Here is a 14,076-nt window from a genome sequence, read left to right as displayed (position 1 = left end):
AATTGGAAATAAACGTGTGTGTATTGTGTGTGTTTGAGAGAAGGATGAAGAAAATACTTTTTGTGCATATAATCGCTGGATGATAACACTGTCGTCATCAACATCTTTTGACACCACAGGACGATGGATGGATTCCAGGACACCCACTCCTCCATGCTTGTGCTCTGAAAAGTGCAAAGTGCCCTTCAGTTGGGTGTCTGGGTTTCCTGTGCTTGAGTAGTGTGCTCTTTGCAACATTACTGCTGCTTAATGGGGCTGGCGAAAGGCCTAAGAGCGGCCATTAGCTGAGCTTCTGCATCTCCTGTCATTATCGCTGAGTAATACCCGAGCATCACGAACGCATGCACCAAAACTCACTACAGCTGTACAGTCTGTATAACAAGACTACAGCCATGCTAGCTGCTGCCCTGTGCCACTTTGAGCCCTAACAAGGCTCCCAATGGCGACGGCTCACAGCTAACAGGGATAGCAGAGCAAACAACGCTAACAGTGCTGACCTAGCTAACGGTGTTCACATTAAACCGGAGCCGGTAGGCGGGTGCTACGCTTCTGCTGTATGAGAGCAGAGCGGCGGCCATGAGTTAACGATCCTAAAGATTCCTACATTAGAAATGCTGAGGGATTAAGGTTACATAATATATTTTACATTTCTACTATGCTAACTCAGTGGTCATTCTGAAGCTTTCTGCATTGATTTCAGAAATGGCAGACACACAATATTAAGTGTTCAGTGACCTGACGCTGTGGCAGGTGAGGGAAAAACATTTTCAGGACGTAGTCAGAAGGTCAACATCAGATTGACGGACAGATTGACATAACATATGAAGTGCTGAGGTCACAAATGGAGCTCAGTATGCTGTTAGCATATGTCTATCTGCGACAGGCTAAATCTACAGCAGATTGAGCTTTTTGTTATCATATTATATTTTAAAAAACTAAATGAAGAACCCTTACACATCTACATGTGGTAGTTGCAATGGCACAACTACTATGGGGCGGAAAGGCTGACAAAAACAGGAAGATTTTGCCCTTTTGTCGGCTTACTTTAATGTGCGTGTTTCTTAATTGTTTGAAAAATTACAAAACTTCTACCATGGACAGTAATGGGCCCGATAATGGAGACTGAGTGAGTTCCAGGAGCTCATGGGAGCTCTCTTTTTAACTGATTCAAATGAATGCGGGCTCAAAAAAAAAAAAGGATTACCTTTCCAACATTCTTGAACTGGCCATCTGGAAAATCCGACAACAATCCAGATGGACCGATTCACTTCGGAGCAGGTGTGTTGAATCTATTCCGTTCCTTAATGCTTTACTCCATTTGCCGCTCGCTCGCAGCTGCTATCGCCGGCAGAGTTGGCTGAGCCTTCGGTTCACTTCTGTGTGTTTGTGACGCTGCAAGCAAACATTGCATGCATGGCTGTCGGCATCAGGCTTTATGCAGTCTGCACTTTCAGCTCATTGTCATATGAAGGAAGATTTGGGCTTTTGGACTTTTGCTTCATGGAAACTTGTAAATGTGCAATGAGGAGCTAACTTCTCCGGCATTGACTGACAACAGCTGCCGGTCATTGTTGCCGACTGCAGACTTGAATTTGATTTGCCTTTTATATCAGGTCACAAGCTACAAATCAAGAAAAACAGATGGTATAAATCCCCCCAAAAACAAATAACTTGTTAGATATCTAATTAAACATATAAATATGGGCTATAATAATATATACTCCCTATGTACAACCTCTAAACACAACTCAAACATTAAATAGGGCTTATGGGAAATTGTGTTTGTTAAAACAAATGTTTTCAAAACAATATTGTCCTTCTCTAAACTGGCCAGTGAAACATTCGCCATAGCTTTGTTTAAGGATTCAAGGCAGAATTTTTTGTTTTCTTGGCGATCTTCACCGCCCACAAAAGCATTTTATTAACACAATTGTCCCATCAGGCATTGCCATAGTAGTCTTGAAAATATCCCAGCGCTTTCAGCCAAGCTGTGGCACTTCCTGTGTGAGCTCCAACTTCACGCTGAGAGAACATTTGGGTAAAAAGAACCAATAGGATATCTCGCTTTTTGTGATATTTTACGCCTCACAGAGATGGGAAGTCATCGTAAATGACTGTACAGTGTCGCTGCAATGGAGGAGGAAGGAAAAGACAGATTCTGACACGGACACTATGTCTGAGCGACAAGACATGCAGTCGCCCTGCGGATTTCCCTTTTGTATCTATTCAATGTGAGCTCAGATGGCCCTACTTCCTCATTTGGCACCAACATTGAGGAAATCTTGATTGGAATAGTTTGACCCATTGGTGATGTTTGAATAGCTTTTTATGGTTCATAATGAGTCAGTAAGCCGCCATTTACTGCGTATGGTTTGAGAAGAGAAAGGACGCTGGTCTGCAGCTGGGATGCAACTTGATGTTTTCATGGTTAATAATGGCTTTATGGTTTGTTGCAGTTTGACAGCTAGTTTTATATTTTATGTCTTATATTATTGTTTTTACCCCAGACACAAATATGTGCTGTTTTTGAGATATTGCAAAGAGGTTTATCGCCCCAAAGAGAGAGGAGGAAAGAGAACGATTGAGTGTGCAGAGAGCAGCAGCAATGTCTTGAAGCAAGACGTAAAACAAAAACAAAAAAACCTCAATAAACACACTCTACTCTCTAGAGTGGTCTGCCTTGAAGCTACGAACACAACAGTAAATGTATACTGCTGCAAACACACAACACATGGTCAGACACACGTGTACAACACATGGAAAAGACACACACACACACACACACACACTCCGAGGCAAAGAGGTCGAGGAACACCACCTTCACGTTGGACCTGCAGGGCTCCACCTACATTTCAAAGACACCGACAACCATCAGGGGATGCAATTTTCACCGTAACACCTGCCTCACGTGCATCGATCTGACCTGAGGTCGTTTCAGTAGTGAAGGAGGAACGACTCCAGTTTGTCATTCACACAATTATCTATTGTTGGTAATGCTTCATTGCTGAATAAATTGTTGATCATATATATATATATATATATATATATATATATATATATATATATATATATATATATATATATATATATTGTTATATTTACTCTGACCCAGAGAGGGTGCTTTGAGACTGGGACAGCAGGATGAAGTAATTGATCGTGAATAATAGAACATGAAATAACATGTGAGACAATGTGAAGGCTTTACCTCCCCTATAAATATATGAAATAGCTATATTTATGATCACTTTAGTTCAGAGCTAAGTACATCATTACATACTCGGGGTAAAAGTGATCTGCCTACTTTTATAATATTAAGATTAAAGAATGGGAGGATTTGTGTTTTTTCATTGAACTAATGTTACTGAAAAACTGACTCAAAGACGTGATCATGAATTCATAAAATAGCTACAGCACATAGGCCTCATGTGTCAAATACACATACGGAAGAGTAGCTGGCTTTGAGGCAGCTGTAGGTTGTGCAACTCCTTCTTTGGAAGATGTCTTCGACATTCCTTGTCGATAAATGTGTCGAGTTTTACATTTCTTTATTTGAAAACGTCACCATGTTGCCTTTGGCCCTGCTGCCGTTACTAACAAGGTCAACTGTTGGAGACGTTCCTTCTGGGTTCCACCTTTTCTACGCAGAAATCCGGTTTCATACCTGCGGGGTTGAAAGATTAGAGATACGGGAATGAAACACTGCTGGTGGTGCTGGGAATCAACCCAGAAGGGCCTTGAGATACCAAACAAGCGGTGTGTGGGAGAGGAACGAGGATGAATGGCTACTACCGGCTGGAGCACGAACTGTGGCAGAGACAGACAGAGACAGAGGGCCGGCTGAGTGGCAGGATGGGAGAGGAGGGTAAGAGGAGGAAAGGGGGGGGGGGGGAGTGCGAGCCCTCCAGCTATCAGTACCAGTAGGAGGAGAAGAGAGAGTTTAAAGAGGAGGGGGGAGGACAAACATGAGAGAGAAGGAGGTAGAGCAGACACAGGCTGCCTGCTTGGATTGTAAAGGGTAGAAAGAAGGGAGGAGATCCTGGCGGCTGGTTTAGAAAGGAAGGTGGATGTTTGCAGAAGGCCGCGGCAACACTGTGACTTTAGTGTCACTATGGACACTGGCAAGGTAAGGGCACATCTTCAGGGTCATTACGAGGGCATTAGTGTGGTGTACAGACACATCATGGATGTTATGCTTGTTTCATTTGAATCTAATTTGCCATACAACTTTTTTTCTCTGGTAAAAAGATGCAAAAATAGTAATAAAATTGTGTGCAGAGCTAAGAACCCTCCCAACGCACAAGTCTTGTGATCTGTCACTTTTTCCTCTGAGTTGTTGTGGTTTTGTGTACTGCGTGTGTGGAGTGTGTGTGTGTGTGTGTGTGTGTGCTATTGCTGCAAACCCTCGTGAGATAAGAAAGACACAGATGCACACAGATATGCTCTCTGTGCCAAACCCTCGGTGACCAATGAATGAGTCTCCTCTTCCCCTCTCCTCGAACCGTCCCTCAGGCCACTTTCTGCTGCTCTTCTGTTCTACATTAATTCTTTAACAAGCTGCTTTTATGCTGCTCGGACAGACACGGCTTCAGAGCAGTCGGTCTGTGTTGGACTGGAATGACGAGGAGATGTTTATAGAATTACAACTAACGGTTCTTCACGTGTGTCCGTGTTGCTTGTTTTGTCTGACCAGCGGGCTAAAACACAACTATATTAAACAACATTATAGAACACACATCATTTTAATTTTGCAGCTTAACTTGTTGGAGTTCATTCAAACTACTTTGGGATTGATTCATTCCACATATTTTCTTTATTTAGACATTATTTTATTGTACTTTTGTTCCTATAATTTGACAACACAACAGGCACCTCAGGTCTGTTTTAGGTAGACAGATATAGGACCAGCATGCACCTGGGAGGGTCTGTGCTTCTTCTTTTTTTTTTTTTTTTACCAGAGCAAGAGACGCAGGAGGAGCCATTATGTCTTTGTTTGTGTCTTAGATGAATAAACCAAAAGAAAACAGAAACGTCTGCATTACCAGTGGACATGTCGTGTCTGCGTACATTTCATTCATGAGGTGCATCATTCGCCTTTTGGTTTTAAGTTTGCTTGTCTTAGATTCTGGACAAATAGCAAGTTAAATCTATTCCAACACATCCTATTTCATAGATGTTTGAAAAAAAGTCTTCATCTGAACTACTAGCTAAATGTTGTGGATGTAAAGGTCCAGTATTTCCTAAAGTGGAGGAGCAAAAGAGCAGAAAATGATTATCTTGCCTCCTTAAATGATTGAGTCACAGTTTCAGCACCATGTGTAAAACACAGGAGAACTGCTGTGACACTGTGAAAGCAGCGTGAAAGCTGCTGTGGGTCACGTGTGAGTGGAGGCCGATGCGATCGCCCACGCTGGAGCATGCTGGATGCCATTCCTCCAGTGTGGTTTGAGACGGAGAGGGACGGGGAAAGACAATGGCAGCCGCACGGTCTGAGGATGTTTCTATTTGCATGTGTACGCCACGCCCACCAGTTCCCCTCCACGGCCCAAGAACAATACTGAATAGAGGATAGCCTGATGTCATCCGGCACTGCTGCTACTCATCTGACAAGAATCGTAAATCCTGCCCCGCCGGATCCTGTTGTTGAACCGATGTCGTCCACCCAATAGTGTCACTGGAATTTATTCTCACAAACGGATCCGGAGATTTCTCAGACCGCTGCCGGCCACATTCATCAGCGAGACATGACGCCAACGTCTGTCCTCGAGGGGTCAAAGGGCGTTTTTGATGTCCACTTCCTGTGTCTGAGTCAACCTTTGAGTCTGAGCGCAGAGCCAGCTCACGCCAAAGCGGAGGAAGAGCTCCATCAAGGCGTTTTTGTGGTGGAGTGACAAGCGAAAGAAGCGTCTCGAGACGTCTCTTTTGGTGTGTGGAGTGACCGCGAACAAAGTCTTCTGGCGCACATGATCCATGTGAGCCCAAATACAGTGAGGGAGAACGGGGCATACTTCAAAATAACACAGCTGCCTTTTTTTGTGGTTAAGTTATTGGGAAAAATATATTAACTTTTGCTTGTCCTCCTTAAACAACACAGTTTTCACCCAGTTCTCACTCTGCGTGACACCACATGATGAATTTGGACCATTTCCCACAACTGTACGTGTGACAGTTATCATGTCTGCACAGAAGGGACAGCCCGCCCTGCAACGGTGGATTTGGTGGAAGGGAATTTGACATTTTAGGTTTCATGAATTCTGTGTGTTATCATCCTCATGTCAAGTTACAACCAATACTTAAAGAAAATAAATACATGACGATGATAAAAAGTTATGTGATGTTGCCACAGCTGGGCTAAATGTTCTCCTCGTGCCTTCACGCGACATCAGAAGACGCTACACTTCTGTTACACCGGACTCACTGAATCAGAGGTTTGTCCTCTGAAGGACACACAGTACATTTATCAGAGTACATGTTACTCCAATTGAGATAAAAATATATTTTACAAAAGATAATATTTGGTCCCAGTAAAATCTACTGTTGCCTCAGAGTTGATAATTCAGAGTATGCTGTACTCTATTCAGTGTTTATATTTAACTCTACATGCTGATCATTTACTAGAATGCTCGAATTTGATTTAATTCTATTGAGAATTATATGTATTTAAATTAAAAGTCTGTATAAAATGTGATGCAAATCTATATAGATTAGGATTCAACTCCGTTCAGCTAAACCTTCCCATAAACCATCAGCTCGTTACAGCATAGCAAAGTTTTATGGTGGTGGAAACAGAATTTAAGGAACTGTAGTGGACGTGGTCACAATGTTTTACTCCAATAGATTTTATTCTGAATATTTGCTCCTATTCTACTGGCTACGGCTTGTAATTATATGTAATTATATTACTAGTTTAGAGGAAAATAATAGTAACTATATACGCCCCCGGTTTTTCTGTGTATCTGTAGTATAACCATAATACATTTAATGTACAAAAAATACTGATTCTGGAGGTCAAATCCAGGTCAAAGCTGTTATCCTTTATTGAAGAAATGAAACTATGTGTTGGACATGTTTTGATATTGGTTTTCTGCAGTTGCACAAAACGAGCGATACGTCACAGTTAGCTGGGGAGAAATTGTGATGGGCATTCCTGACATTTTATTCAAAACAATGAGACCCATTTATTAATAATGAAAAGGATTTTTAGTCGTAAGACGTAAACATGAAATGCAATGCTTCTCAAAATGAACACATTGACTGGGCAAGAAGTATTTGTCACCTTGTTTGCCACTTGAAACTAAACTGGAAGCTGAATCTTATCTCAACAAGCTTAGATGAGTCTGACTCCGAGGCAGTCCAGAAAATAATTTGGCTTATTTCACACATTGCTTTACAAAACAATACTTAGCAGACATGTTTGTCTCTGCACCTGCTTCCTCATAGCTCATATCCTTGGAAAGGAAGCGGTCTATCTGGATATTCTGTCAAATAACAATCCACTAATACTCATGTGTTTGCGTGCGTCTTCCTCAGATGTCATGGCGTCCGAACTACCGAAGCTCCAAGTATCGAAATGTCTACGGGAAGGTGGGCAACCGGGAGCACTGCTTCGACGGCTTCCCCATCACCAAGAACGTCCACGACAACCACTTCTGCGCCGTCAACTCCAAGTTCCTGGCGGTCGTCACCGAGAGCGCCGGCGGAGGCGCTTTCATTGTGATACCTGTATCCCAGGTAACGCACCCCCGCCACGCTCGTGATTTGCTGTTTGTTGTCATCGCGACCGGGGTCAAAGGGCAATGGGGTCTTCCCGCCTCTTCGGAGAGCCCTGAGGTTGTTTTCCCACTCGACTGTTCAATTCAGTGTCGGCGGAAGAGGTGTGATGCTTTTCTATTGTGTGTTAAAATGCTCAACGCAGAGTGTTTGTATTAAAAATGTGTGTTATGTTCAGTTAACAATCACAGATTGAGTGACTCACTGAGAGTCAAAGCGTTATACTGTATATTTGTTGAAGGTTTAGACCAGATTACTGTTGTTTCAGCGCAGTTAGATCGGAAATTTAAAAAGAGTTGTAATACAAATTCACCACAGACCCTCCCTGCCTTTCTATTGGATGCCAGCCTTAAAAACTCCGGCCAGAATTTGAAGCCAAAGTTGTAACAGGGGTAGATTTGCCAATAAAAGTATTTCCTATAAACAAGACAAAAGACCGCTGTTGAAAATTAAAGCGTGGCATATTTGTTCTCACTAGAGGAAAAACGGGAATGGATTTGTTTTTATTCCACATTCAGTGGATACATTTTTGCTTTACTGCCTTTGCTGGATTATTCATTACACAACAGTGCAGATTTTAATATGGAAGATAAGCCTCACAGTCGCACATTTTAAAGGCATTATGTAGATAGTCGAGTGATTAATCTTTTCGCACGTTGGTGGAGAGTAATATGTCCAAGAACTGCATTTAACTGAGTATGTGCTGTACGTGCTCACATTTAATGTGGCGTCGATATAAAGAGTGTAGAATAGTTTTCTAAATGTGTCCTGTCTCTTTAAGAGCGACTCTGCCAAGGTACAAAGTTGGCAGGGTCCAGCTGTCATCAGGCAGAAGAAGTATCCAGTAAGCCCAGCAGTGATGTTGTGTGAGGCGGGGAGACCTCGGCTTCATACTTTACATCTTCACTAGTGTTCATAGAGGAAGACGTATACGACCGGCTCTGCGTGGAGAGCTCCAGGAACGAGTCCTGAAACCCAGAAAGGATCCCAGCACTTTGACACTTCTGGTTCCCTCGTCTCAAAGTCAATGGGTTCTTGTTCGGATGCCTAAAATAAAGACTTCAAGCTTAAGAAATGTTGACGATATAAACCACATCAGTAAACACACTTCTTGTGAGTTGTTTTTTAAAAGGCGGTTGCCAACAAGCAGCTAAATGAAACTGAAAAAAAAACGGCATCAAGGTGACTCGTCCGCCTTGTAATTTATAGCATGACGTTAGCTGTGTACTTTTCACTTTGATAAATTGTGTTTACACTTTCGAAATTATAAAAGTTATGTTCATTTTGTGAAGATTATCTTGCCGAACCAAACGAGTCAGATTGCATCAGAGCTTATTTTCTGAAATAGTCCTAAATCCAAACTCCAAATCCCATTGGTTTATCGTCCCTGGAGCACGTAGCTGGTTTGAAGTGCTGCAGAACGAACGCGTGTCATGATCTCTGTCCACTGTTGCCATCCTTTTATATCCATCAAAGTGCATAGCAAGTCTTCACTTCATTGCTTGATACCTTTCAGAAATGAATTAAAGCAAACAGTGTTTTTTCATTTTGTCCACCAACACTGCTTTTCCTTCAGATGGGGCTTTTAAAATTGGTGAGGCGGCAGGTGATACTCAGAGGTCTCCAGGCGCTCTTTGTTTATGAAAGTCACTTTGTTTTGAGCCTTTGAGCGAGCAGAAGAGCCGCACAGCATCATAGGATTAGTAATGCTTGCTGGCAGAATGTTGATTCATAGCGCTCGCAAAGATAGAAAGAGAAAGTCGCGTTGGCTGGTTTCACTACTAGGTTAATAAATAATGACAATAATTACATTGTTTAAATGGTATAGTGTCGTTTAATTTTAATAGAGGACTTACATAGAAATACATTAAGAGATAATGGGGTCAATTGCAGAAACACTCGAGTCATGAAGAGGAAAGCCTTTTGTTTTGGAATATTCACGTACAGGGAATATAAAGAGAAGCACTGATATTAATAATGGTTTTATTCACCAAACTCTCTTTGCTGACTGTGGAAAGAGGATTATCTTAATGTCAACTGGGTGTTTTTATGAATTCATCTGAAGAAAGTGAAAATATTCTGCACTAAAAAAACAAGAAAATGAAGTGTTTGTGTTTAATGGCATCTTCTGATGATATGGTTAAAAACACACATACTGCACATTATCACAGTAACTAGTCATTTCTAAAGTGGTATTTTGCCTTCTGTGCAATGACTTTATCCATAACTTTAATATCATATAAAGGCCCGACCTTGATCGATTTCCTCCTCGTCAAAGCGTTGCACTTTCGCATTTCCTCTGGTTTCTGCTGAGTTGGCGAGTTCAGAAAAGGCATGGCTCATATTCACAGACGGCAGCTTCTGTGGGAGGATGGCTGCTGTTTCATGCACTTTTCTCCTGTCATCCTCCGGTTTTCAGATGAGTTTACTTTGTGAGGCTCCAAATGTTGCCTATTTTAGGACATGTGTCATTTTTTTAGGCTAAAAGAGTGTTAAGTCGTTTTTGGGAAACAAATAATAAATATATATGGGGTTTGAATTCGAGCCACAGCTCTTTGCTGTATGTCGTCCCTTTTCCTCACTGTCACGATTAAAGAAATGGAGAAAGAAAGCCTCAAGCATAATCTTTAAAAAAAAATCCAATAAAACTCATCAATAAGCTCCAAACACTGAAATGTAATGGCACACAATACAACATATATACAGTTGTGGAGGGAAAAGTGTATCAAAAGCAAACGCGGAATCAATGAATAAGATCAAATCTTGTAAGGTACGCAGAGTGATTCTTGAATCACTTACTGTCTTTACTTGAATCTAAATCAATAGCTGTCTGCCCCGTGTAGTGGATGTTATCATCAGAGGTGTTACCACCGTCTGTGTTCGTGAGTTTGATACGATATGAGCAGGTCCACAACGAGGGTGAAGAGATGAGCACAAAGGGAGGAAATCCTTCCGCTCCACTAGAAATACAAACTAATCAGTGAAGGGTTTGGCTAATGACAAGGTGTGAGAACGACTGACATATATACGCTGACAGCTGGCGAGACGGCCATATGGCTGCCCCCCCCCCCCCCAGACACACACACACACACACACACACACACACACACACACCCACGAGACAGTTTCACTAGCTAGTAAGGAAGGACTACCGCTGGCACCACCTGGCACACACTCTCGCCCAGAAATCGACACATGAGGTCACACACACCTCTTCATCGCGCCAGACAAAGAAGGAGAGCTCACTGGGTGCGGTCCTCTTTACATCGCTGCTGTTTTATGAACCTTTTGTCTCCATTTTTAAGTTGGTAGTGTTTTTCCAGCACAAAATACCAAATACATTTTGGTTTCAGCTTCTCAACTGTGAGGATTTCCTGCGTTTCTTTGTCTTTTGTGATTGTAAAATATCACATTTAAATATATGTAGACCTAGATGATAATATGACTTTCACTTTTTTGTGATATTTTATAGTCCAAACGACCAATAATCAGCATATGAATCAACAATAAAAATAATCATTAATATTAAATACCTTCAATGAACTCCCTGCAGTTTATTTTAACTTCTGGTTGTGGGTCCCAGGCCTTCATGTAATCTCTTACATGTCAATTCTTAAGGCACATATGTAGAGTAATTTCCTGTCTATATGTTTTAACGGCATTTATAAAAAGGGAATTTCCAACATACTATGAACAAGGACGTTATTTAGCTCCAGTTTATTTAGAACAGTTAAATTAAAATATCACTTTGAGGTGATTAGAAGCAACTGGAGCAGTCAAACAGTGATGGACCATCCTGCTGGTGCAGACTACATGAACAGGCATTGGAAAAATTAGCATGTGATGAACTGAACAAGCATGACTCAGCATGTTCTTTCTCCTGTGAACAGTGAAGTGAATTCATTAGAAGGAAGCAGTGACAATGACAGCAGGATACATAAAAGACCCAAATTGCTAATCCTCGACTTGTATTATTGAATCCTCATTAGTTGTTAATTCCCTCCTGTTCAATTCATTTGTTCGTATGATTGCATCTTATGGCCAGATGGAGTCATAGAAAGCTGCTGTCAGAAGAGGATGAACTGTTACTGTAACCATGGAATCGCCTCGTTAATGCGGATTTATTAAGGAATTATAGATCGACAGGAGTTGGTGGCAATCCCAGTGTGGTGCTTGTGGCGTACCTGGCCTGCACATCTGTGTTCGTCTGAGGAAATGAGCTGCAGAAAGACAACGAGGCCCGACGTAAATCTGTCTCGTTCCTAGCCGCCATCCAGACTAACGTCAGCAATCTCTATTTCGTTCATATTCATCTTATTTGTATTCTTTGCGTGAGATAGTTTATATTTTACATTTATCATGCTCAGGATTGTTTCTGACTTCCTCTCATGAGTGGTTCCCAACAGACATTATTTATTTGCAGGTAATTAATTCCACCTTAATGAGGAGTCTCTTGAGTCACATGTTGTTAATGCTTTGCGGCCATTTTGAATCTGCCCAGTCACTGTTGGAGTTATAGCAAAGAGGAATGAGTCATCATAAATTAGCATCAGCCTGGCTTGTCCTTCCTCCCTTCCTGAAATCTTTACATCTGTGCGTAGACTTCAATGCTCTCTCTCGGTTATGGTTGTGTTTATGAATCATTCGTCACACTGTCTCCTCTTGAGTTAGTGTCCCACTCCCCTGTTGGCAGTCATTGCTCTCTCTTGGTTTTGGCTCGTGTTCCTCGTCTTGTTAGCAAAGACTTCAGGATCTTTGGCAAGCATTTTCCATGAGCAGACTTCCTGCTGGCTGCTTTTTAATTTTTGTTACATTCAAAACGTATTTATTGATCTGCTCTCTGTTCGTGAATGTGTTAATATATGATGTACCTGTTACATTGGTTGCAAATATTACATTGATGAGAATGTGCTAGCTATTAGCTATAAGCTAGCTACTTGTCAGCGAGGTGTGAGGAGCAACCTAATATTAATAAATATGGCTCAACACCAAATAATTTTAACCCAAAGCCTTGCTGGAGATGTGTGTATTTCACCATTTTGCCTCCTGCTGTTATTAAAATATTATTTATTGTTTTTAGTTTGCACAAAGAGCACAAAGGGAGTTAGGAAGTGCATTTATTTTTAATTTTCTCTTTGAGGATTAAGGTGCAAAGATGCTGCTAATAACATTTAACTATATATATATATATATATATATATATATATATATATATATATATATATATATATATATATATATATATATAGTTTTACAGTAGACTTCGTTAAGGCTTGCTAAAGCATCTGGAGTCAATCTTCAGGGTTCAGTGAGGACAGTTCATTTAAACATGCAGGATTTCATGACCCGACGCTCCGAAACAAATCTCTGTGGAAATGAAAAAAAAGAGGTCAGTGGATTTAAGTGACATAAAACATTCATGACAACATGACCGACATTGAGAGCTTTCTGCCGCCTGTTGTTATGAGCCACTGCCCCACTGTGGACCATGCGGGTTATTGCAATAACACTGAAGGGCCTCAGACGTCCCCGTTCAATAAGCAGCTCTGTTTTGTTTTTTATTATGTCGTCCCACTGATGTGATTCATCTTTTATTACATTATGTTGGTCTTTCATGTTCACGTGAATAAAAGAAAAGAATATCTTTGTTCAGTAATGTTCTGAAAAGATAATTAGAGAGTTATTATTTGTGTTCATGAACAAACAATTTAATAAATGTCTTTTTCTTATACTTTTTTATCACTGCTTGTTAGGTCTCGGGAAGGACTATTTTCATTTATTTTCTATTAGTTTACTTTTGTGTATGTTAAGGCACTATACCGGTGTCTTTTATGCACTTCTATGTGCAATATAAAATAAACACACCCTACTTACATCTATTTTAATACAATTCCCATTACCATTATTTCATATATTTATTATATGGGTCACAATCCAATAGATGTTAATGTACGCTGATATTTGTCTTTATTTCACCTACATGCCAAAACAGAAAAAATTACAGTAAATGTAAAATAACATTCTGTCGCTGTGTTTCAGTCCGGTCGCCTGGACTCTCATTACCCGAAGGTGTGCGGCCACCAGGGAAACGTTCTGGATATCAAGTGGAATCCCTTCTTTGAAAACATCATAGCATCCTGCTCGGAGGACACCTCGGTGAGTTACCCACTTTCTTTTATTTCTACGCCTCAGGGTGAGGATATCGTAAGAAGACGTGAGTTTGTGAGACCCCACCGGCCCCGACGCCAAAGAGCTCCTCGCGTCATGATGACCAGAGAGCCTCTGACTCACAGAGTTTGTACTGGACAC

At 41.2% G+C, this 14,076-nt stretch overlaps 1 protein-coding gene across 2 annotated transcripts in view; it reads left to right on the top strand.

Annotated features, from left to right (window-relative positions):
• Window positions 1-14,076, top strand: part of coro2ba (coronin, actin binding protein, 2Ba) — a 40,026-nt gene that overhangs the window by 17,301 nt on the left and 8,649 nt on the right. The window contains exons 1-3 of one of the 2 annotated variants that reach the window (XM_068571176.1): window positions 3,944-4,123; window positions 7,528-7,728; window positions 13,807-13,923. In XM_068571176.1, the coding sequence (XP_068427277.1) occupies window positions 4,109-4,123; window positions 7,528-7,728; window positions 13,807-13,923 (333 nt within the window). In that variant the 5' untranslated portion in view covers window positions 3,944-4,108. Of the gene's footprint in view, window positions 1-3,943; window positions 4,124-7,527; window positions 7,729-13,806; window positions 13,924-14,076 lie in introns of those variants that run through there. The other variant, XM_068571169.1, reaches the window with a different exon arrangement.

The sequence above is a fragment of the Clinocottus analis genome, unplaced genomic scaffold (assembly GCF_023055335.1).
Source record: "Clinocottus analis isolate CAN_PGR_092001 unplaced genomic scaffold, fCliAna1.0.p SCAF_1, whole genome shotgun sequence".
NCBI lineage: Eukaryota > Metazoa > Chordata > Actinopteri > Perciformes > Cottidae > Clinocottus > Clinocottus analis.
This window is presented reverse-complemented; position numbering and strand designations above follow the sequence as displayed.